The sequence below is a fragment of the Denticeps clupeoides genome, chromosome 8 (genome assembly GCF_900700375.1).
Source record: "Denticeps clupeoides chromosome 8, fDenClu1.1, whole genome shotgun sequence".
NCBI classification, from domain to species: domain Eukaryota; kingdom Metazoa; phylum Chordata; class Actinopteri; order Clupeiformes; family Denticipitidae; genus Denticeps; species Denticeps clupeoides.
In genome coordinates this window covers 3,716,774-3,725,483 of record NC_041714.1, presented here as the reverse complement: position 1 = coordinate 3,725,483, position 8,710 = coordinate 3,716,774, and the positions used below count along the sequence as shown (strand labels likewise).

General features: G+C 43.7%; 2 protein-coding genes across 2 annotated transcripts; one reads left to right on the top strand and one right to left on the bottom strand.

Annotated features, from left to right (window-relative positions):
• The first annotated feature begins 354 nt into the window (after positions 1–354).
• LOC114795931 (elongation of very long chain fatty acids protein 6-like) lies at positions 355–2,687 on the top strand. The gene is made up of 4 exons (XM_028989674.1): positions 355–697; positions 767–898; positions 1,437–1,588; positions 1,659–2,687. Exons 1-4 carry the CDS (start codon positions 600–602, stop codon positions 2,078–2,080), a joined length of 804 nt encoding a protein of 267 aa, XP_028845507.1. The 5' UTR covers positions 355–599; the 3' UTR covers positions 2,081–2,687.
• Positions 2,688–3,936: 1,249 nt separating this feature from the next.
• aifm2 (AIF family member 2) lies at positions 3,937–8,176 on the bottom strand. Its single transcript, XM_028989549.1, has 9 exons — positions 8,055–8,176; positions 7,635–7,844; positions 7,422–7,537; positions 6,724–6,843; positions 6,360–6,452; positions 5,915–6,023; positions 5,519–5,671; positions 4,739–4,939; positions 3,937–4,498 (listed from the first exon to the last, which is right to left on the bottom strand). Exons 2-9 carry the CDS (start codon positions 7,807–7,809, stop codon positions 4,341–4,343), a joined length of 1,125 nt encoding a protein of 374 aa, XP_028845382.1. The 5' UTR covers positions 7,810–7,844; positions 8,055–8,176; the 3' UTR covers positions 3,937–4,340.
• Between the last annotated feature and the right edge of the window lie 534 nt (positions 8,177–8,710).

The following is an 8,710-nucleotide window of genomic DNA, read 5'->3' as shown; positions in this document are numbered from 1 at the left end:
AATCTTACTCGTCTGTATATCACAGCTTCATCACACTCAGACACAACACAAGCATACAGTACAAGCATTTAGGCCACTGGCAATCACAAATACATGAGGCAAAAAAAGGGATAAATATGCAAGGACGTTTTACCGTCTACGGGGGTATTATTTATGGTAGGGGGTATTTTTGCTGACCTTTGACCCTCTGAGGCCCCAGCTTTCGTGCTCTAAGATATTCACTCCTCTTTGACAACGATCACAACCTAACATCACTTTCTCATAACTGCGATAACAATGTTCTATTCATTGGTTCATTCTCATCCCATCCTCTCACTTGGCACAGGCTCCAGGAATTCCAGGCGTGGAACCTTCTGACCATTCAACAATTATCCAGACTACTAAACGTTTCGCTTTCAGTACTCATTTTTAAAGTGGATGTTAAAACATGCAGCTGTAGAGATGGTTCTATTACAAGCTGTAATAAAAAAGTGAATATTTTGATTGCGAGGAACGTGTCGGCGATCAGACTGCCCCCGGCTGCGCGCAATCTCTCTCCGCGTATAAAACGCCGCCCCGCGGCTCCACCCAGCAGCAGAGGACGCGGCGTCTGGGGGGGGATGAACGAGACGGAGATCCAGCGCTTGCCGTTCGGCGAGTATGACTTCGAGAGGCGCTTCGACGAGCGCGGCGCGATCGAGTGGATGCGGGAGAACTGGTGAGTCGGAGGCGCGTTAACATCCAGCCCGCTGAGCCGTGTGGACTGTCGGCCCTGCTGTTTCCTCAGGAGCAAGTCGTTCGGGTTCTGCGCCGTCTACGTGCTGCTGGTGTTCGGGGGGCAGCGTGTGATGAGGGGGAGGCAGAAGCTGGACCTGCGCGGGGTCCTGGTGCTGTGGTCCTTCAGTTTGGCTCTTTTCAGGTGAGTCGCCTGACTGTCGCCGCTCGGAGCCACGTGGAGACCTCGAAATAAACTTATTTCTTTCTTTATTATTTTTTTAACTGTCAAGTCATAAGCTCTGTTCACCCAGGTTTAGTTCAAACTTTCTTAACTTTTTTTATTTATTTTTATTTCTTTTGGCACTGTGTAAATTTCCCACTTGTGGGACTAATAATGGATCCTTTCATCTTATTTTTAGTCTTAAGATTTATGCCCCTTGTGTAAGTTCAGTCTTACCTGAGCAGCAAGAGAATGGACAACATTTTGGACTGGTGTTGGCAGCAATGTAACCATGAAAACTGCGGTCTAGTCTAGACTTCTCTTGTAATTGGCCGGCTTTCTTTCAAAAGGATTGTAGTGGGTTACTACGTGCTGGTTTCATCGTGGTCATTGTTCCAACAAAGCCTTTTAATTGCCCTCCCATGCTGTAGGTATGGCCACTGGGCGTGTGTAGTAACCAGATACTCTTGGAGCTAAAGATGCCATGTTTTTAACTTTATTTATTTTAATTAACCTGCAGTATCATTGGAGCAGCACGGACCGGCTGGTACATGTTCTACATCCTCAGAACCAGTGGCTTCAAGCAGTCAGTCTGTGACCAAAGCTTCTACTATGGGCCAGTCAGCAAATTTTGGGCCTATGCATTCGTCCTGAGCAAGGCACCAGAACTAGGTTAGTTGATGTCTGTAGAAGGAATTAATGAATTTTATTTAGTTTTTTACATTTTATTTTCCTCCTATAGGTGACACCGCATTTATTATCCTTCGCAAGCAGCGCCTTATCTTCCTGCATTGGTATCACCACATCACGGTCCTGCTCTACTCTTGGTATTCCTACAAAGACCAGGTTGCTGGTGGCGGCTGGTTCATGACCATGAACTACACTGTCCACGCCCTCATGTACAGCTACTACGCCGCGCGGGCAGCTGGGTTCCGCGTGCCTCGTCCATGCGCCATGGTGATAACTGCTGCGCAGATCACGCAGATGGCCATGGGACTGGCTGTGAGCGCTCTGGTGTACCAGTGGATGCAGGAAGGCCACTGCCCCTCCTATTTCGACAACATTGTGTGGGCGTCCCTCATGTACCTGAGCTACCTGCTCCTGTTCTCGTCGTTCTTCTACCAGTCCTACCTCAGAAATGGCAAGAGTTCTAAGGTCGAGTAGGTCCCACTGTTTACTCTTAAACTGACTGGCTACAGATGAAGGCATCGTTCCTCCGCTTTCTTCTGATGTCCTGACGTGGTTCCACTTTAAGCCTTTCTGCGTTGGGCAAACCTCTTCACCCGTAGTTAACTTTTTAAAGACTAAATTTCACTGTGCACGGAGGGCAGCGGGGAAACCAATTTCTAAGAGCAAATTCTTTTATGTTTGCATTCCAGAAGTATTACATAATTGAGGTTTTGGTGTCTTCTGGATAGACTGGTTCTTCGAAATGCCTCCCTGTGGGTGGTTCACGTAGGAATACTCCTGCACCGATCGTCGCCTTGTAATTTCTCACCCTGTTCCTGCCTAACGTTGGAGAGTGCTTACGTCAGTGGTTTTAACGTCCATTCCTGCTCGCCCATCTCCCATCCTGGTTCCCTTTTGTGTTGATTCAATCATCTGACTGAATGAAGGCACTGCAGTTGTGCTGGAATGTCTCTTGTAAATATTTGTGTGTAAGATGAATGTCAGTCCTCATGAATGTCCTCAGGAGGGCGGTACAGGATTGCAGGTGAATGGGAGGAAGAAATGATCATTCACCAACAAGAATTCACAGGGTTTTAAAAAAAAAAAAAAAAAAAAAAAAACACAAGCTTTTAAGTGGGGGGGCGGGTGGTACGACTCGTGACTGTTTTAGAGGACTAATTCCCCTGTGTACTGATAATTCTGCATTTTAATAAAAATTTTTTTTGTATTTAAAATGTCTCAAATGTAAATAAATTTGTATGAGAAAATGCCTTTTAAAGTTTCAACTTTTGTTCTCCAACAAGTCTAAGACTAATGCTGAAACACACAGCTATAAGTCCACATTGATTTCAGTGGTGTCTGGATCGCTCTAGAACAAGATTGTGGGTTTGGGGGGGGGGAGGCTAGGTCATGTTTGCCCACTGTGCTTTGGTCTGAACTAAGAATAAGTGACATGAAGTACTTCAATATGAAGTTGACAACTTGCCATATGATGCACAGGACACAAACCGGTCTCTCTTCTTAAAACCGACTTTCACAATAAAAATTCTGTACCCTGCGGCCCTTCAGACAAATTTCAACGTATAATGGGTGTCAACTGTGCAACGGTTCAATAAAATGCTTATGCAACTAAATGTACGGTCACTGGTCTAAAAGCTACACGAGTGCTGTTAAGTTTAACATGAACTAAGAGTTAAAATGTGGTGCATTGTATGAATTGCTTTGAAGGAAAACGTTTCAAATGTGTGCAAAATTTTTTTTTTTTATCCATTGAAATTAAATGATCCACATTATAGTACCCTTAAGTATCAGGACCAGTAAAAGTGCAAATATTACAGAATATATTAAGCATTTAGGTTAAATTTTCCAGCGAATTGCCCATTTGCTTATTTTTATTATTAAATTCCCAAGTATGTAAAATGTTTGTATCCTGTAGCCCTAAAGTACAGGTTTTCTCCACAGAATTAGTCACTTATCCAGCGAAGGCGCCCGGGAAGCAGTGTGTCAGTCATGGCTGCCCACTGCTCACCAAGGGTGATGGTTAAAAGCAGACAACACATTTAGTTGTCTCACTCTGTGCTGTGCTGCAGTGTTTCAATCACTCCACTTTCACTTTACAATAGAAGTAAATGAGGAATGGTGAGTATGTAGTTGAAACTGTTTCAGTTTTTTTTAGGAAGGTGTGTGTTTGCATCATTGGTTCTAATTAGAGACCAGGAACAAGAGGGCCAAAGAATGGACTGAAAGGGGGAAAGCAGGAATAACAAGAATGGATGCCAAAGGAACACTTCTTGTTTTGGATGAAAAATTAACAGTTGGAATGACCTTTATATTGTAAGAGATCACACTTCTCACATCTCAGGACCATTTATTCAGGCAGCAATGAATGATATGGACACACTGAAGATCTCCCCAAATCCTCGCATTCCAAAGTGATAAATGCATATAAATTCATTAGTATAACAGTTTCTTAATATAGACCTAAATTAATGTAAATGCATCACTGCATACAATATATTAACTAGTAACTTTAATCACATTTGAATAAGTGATGCTATTGGTAAACAAACTACACTGGATTGTCACATTATTGTATAAAAATGTATAAAAATGCTGTATAAATTCTGTGGTGTTTGGCATCAAAACTAGACAATGTTCTACAAGTGATGGCTATTCTGCTGTGCCAATGTGAATGAGACCCTTAGCATTTATAAAAAAAAAAAAAAAAAAAACACCGGCGACCGGAGCTGCTTGGCTAAGTGCTGGGGGCCTTCTGACCCATCTCTCTCCAGCTCTTCCAGAGAAGCAGGCCTTTGCTCTTCCCCTGTGTCACAAGGAAGCGGGGAAGCCTTATCCCGTTGAACTGACCCACCCCGTCATCACGTCCCATGGCGAGCAGCATGGTCACATTTCCTATCAGGAGACAGTTTTAGTCATTGAGCAACTCTAAAGCAGGCACTGGTCTAACTGTTCTGTTGATCTGAATCACTGATTGGCTTATCTTCTCACAGTCTTGGCTAACATAAGGAACACCAATAGCACAACATTTTAAATAGAAGAAATTCTGTGTTTGTGGTCAGGCAGTGAGTAATGAATGGGGTGGTTTAAGGGTGGTGTAATGAATGAAAACCCGTGGACGCTTAGATAAGTCACCTGTTTTATAGGAGGTGAGTGGCTTTCCGGAAAGGCTGTTGGCTATGTTGGTGACTGCCACCCCAGCATGAAGGCCAGCATGGTATGCCATCTTGGGTTCGTTGACATCGGCGCAGTCCCCAACCGCGTAAATGTTGTCACAGCCCTCTATCTGCAGATGCTCATTTACCTTCAGGGCCCCGTTCTCAGCCATGTGGCCACCTGCAACGTGCAGGAAGGCACACATTCAGGTCCCGGAGGCAGCCATCAACCCAGTACACATGCAAATGTGAGCATCCGATCAGCCAATGAGCATTCAGATCACAGATAATACAAGTGAAAGTAGCAGCACGACTGCCAAACTAGTCTAACCAGCAAAGCTAAAAGGAATGTGGGACGTACGGTCCTTCAACAAACCCTGATTATCCTAAAACTGAAAAACATTATTCTGGTTAAATATAAGTAGCATTTCTAATCTGATCAAACTAGGTTAAAAAGGCCCACCAACCTACAATCATGTTATTTATAAATTTCACTTGTAGTTTTTGAACAGAGATCACATTGTTCATATTAACAAGAAAGTCTAAAAATGTTTCACTGCCCATTTATCTTCTGGTAGACTGGGGTACTGCTAGCCATAATATTTACAAAAGAGTACATCCCTTAAAAGGAAATAAGAAATACTGCCCCTCGGTGGGCAGCATGACAGACTGAAGCAGCCGAAGCACATTTAACACTCGACTCTGTCAAATATAAATACACTATGGACCCCTGCTCTGTTTGATTAATCGGCACACATACTCAGAGTGGAGCTGTAGGCCCCTGAATTGATCTTGTTCCCAGCGCAGTTGATGACAAGGTCAGCTACGATTTCTGTGCCCTTGTCGGTCTTAATCAGCATGTCCTTCTGAGTAATGTTCAGCTTCAGGTCTTTCAGGTTAGAGACTTTCTGCCCTAAGGAGTGGCAACAGAGTTACACATAAGCATGAACATACAGTGAACATAAATTGAGGGGGTCAGACCACAGTGACATTTTGGGTGGAGATGCAGGTCCTGAAATAAATTCAGTATACTAACTAAAAAAATAGTGCCGTTGTTCGGTGAGGTCCGCGTGTAAAGCTGGTAGAATGTTAATTACACCCCTCTGGTTCCCACCCCTTGAAACAGTAGCTTGGCCTCGTTTGCATGCAGTTTTACCAAGAAGAAGTTCCACGCCCTTCTGGAGCAGCACTTCTTTGGCCTGCTGTCTCACGCAGGGCAGCAGCTCTGGATCAGCCAAGCCAATGTGTGAATGAATCAGAGTCACCTGGTTATGTACAGATCAAGGGTCAGAGCAGAAGCTTTTAAAATATATTATCAGCTGACATGGCATGAAATTCCATTCCTTTTCTAGACCCCCCCCCCCTCAGATAAATGTCTAACACACAGCAATGACAATCAGATTTAAATATGCATGATGTGTGACAGAGACAATTCTTTTTGAAAGTAAGGGATTCTGCACATTGATATTTTAAAAGGTTTGATGCAAACTTACAGCTGCGACCCTTCCTTAATAATCTCAGAAATTCTTAGGAACTTCCCAAACTTTCCAGATTTTTTTTTGTATTTTCCTGCATTCCTTGGAGAGTAAGTGTGATTGTACCTTCTTTTCAGGATATTCGGTCCTTATTTCAGCAGCCATCTCCACACCAGTGGATCCTCCACCAACCACAATCACTGAATTAGCAGCTTGGATCTACAAATACATCAGAAAGAGACCATTTCAGTGCTATTAATAACAGGAGCGTAGAAAGAATAGAGAAATTGTACTTATGATTTTGTATGGAAAGTTTTAAACAAAAATACAAATTGAAACTCAGTGGAAGGCCAACACTTTCAAACAAAGTTGTTAAGTATGTTAAGGTTCCCCCATAACTCAAAATTGTAATTCTACACCAGTATTTGCATTGAACTTCAGGTCCAAACAAGTCGGTAGGTAAATAAAACAAATAAATAAATAAATCTACCTCTGCAACAATGGCATCATACTTCTCTATGGCAGTCTGACACGAGGCCTCTATATTGAACTTTCCCGGAAAGGGTCCATCTGAACCGGTGCAGATGATGAGGTGAGTGTATCGCACTTCCTGGTGAAAACAAGAAGGAAGGGAGGATTTGCTGAATTTACCTGTGTTAGCTCTAGCGGGTTCAGTTGTGAACGTGAGGCTCTTTGCTAAATCGGTAAAAGTGAGTAAATGCAATGTAAACATAATGGTAAGTACAGCGTACATTAGCTCATTAACTGCTCTGTCATTGCTGATTGGCTTATCTGCTCTCAGTCTTGGCTAACATGAACGGTGACGCAAGCCAAAGTGCATTCTGGGGAAAAAATGCCATTTGGAATGTATTTTCTAGCATTGTTTTATACAGAAGTTTAATTCACTTGAGATTCTCTTTTTTCTAGTTTTTTTAATGAATTTAACAGGATTTTTTTGGGGGGGGAAATGTGCTGTTTCTGAAAGCTTGTTGAAACCGAGGTGAATAAATCCCATTGGTTTGTGGTTGTTCTGATTTTCTGTACCTTGCTATAGTTCCTGCCGTTTTATTTCTCTACCATTCACAAAATCATTACAAGTTGCACGCTCAGACAACGAGATCTGAGAAGTAACGAAGGAAAGGGTGAACAATGTATAATGGTGTGGTATAAAATAATATACATGGTTACCTTTCCACCATCCAAAACAACCACTTGTGCCTCAGGATTTATCCTCACTACACGACCTTGGAGAAAGTTCTCTCCAAATGTCTGAGAGTAGGGAATAAAAGTCTGCTTGGCAAAACCTGGTGTGGAGCACAGCGTTCGTAAGTACAGGACATGTGGACAGACCGCGTGACGTCACGCCGGCGCTACGTCGGATTTACTGGTGTGAGGTGTTACCGGACTGCACGGAGGCGCGCAGCGAGGCCACGTTGTGGTGGAAAGCGTCTCGGAGGTCGATGATGGTGAACGGGATCCCGCACGACCTGAGCTGCTGAGCGGCCGCTACGCCTCCGAATCCGCCGCCGACCACGACGACATGCGTGCTGGGATCCACCGACAACTTTCCGCCCATCGCCGCGGCAACCTGCGTTCACTCGTGAGTTCACACTTTCAAAGGACAGTTTAGTTAGACAACCGAGGGATTACGGAACAATGGTTGCAAATGTAAAGCTGACCGGTGACGTTGCTACGTAACGATGACTAAGCGTCAAAGTGCACCGGAGCAGCACGCGCAGACATCGCTACTCCGTAGTTACGCGGTGGTTACTTTACGTCTGAATGGACGGTAAACCGAGAGGGAAAAAACGGTCGTCTTACCGATTATAGTTGGACAGAAAGCGCTTTACCTCCCGGTCCTGGTCTTCTGCTAAAAGTCCTACGCTTTGACTTCCTAAGCGTTCGACCAATTCCAGTGTTGAATGGGACATAAAGGGGGCGGGCCTTCTTGGCATTCACCAATGGCATGAGGGCAATTCTTATTTATCCACTTGTAATTGGCCAGAAGGAATTCATAGGCAACGTCTCCGCCCACCACGGCGCGCTGTCATGAAATCCATCCCTGTTTCATAACAGAGCTGCGTAGGCAATGGACAGGGCAATGGGCATGGAATAAATTAAGCACACGTTTCACTTAAATGTTGTTGTATACAGTACTGTGCAAAAGCCAGTACTGTAACCAGTGCAAACAAAACCAAGGAATTTATTTTTCCCTCACTTTAATTAAATGTGTATAGCGAAACCGGCTCTGTTATCCTGTTATCCTGCATTCTTTTTACATTACAATTTTTTTTTATTTTTACTTTAGTGGGTCACTAATAAAATATTTGACAAAAATAGATTTTTCTCCCTTTCTTCTTTAGAAATGCTATGTGCCTGTTGTACGTGAGTGAGGTGTCCATGCTGTGGATGTAAAGATCCACAAAGACCCAGAAATTCATTTGCTGAGGTCTCTGGCGCCCCTTACCGACCGGGGC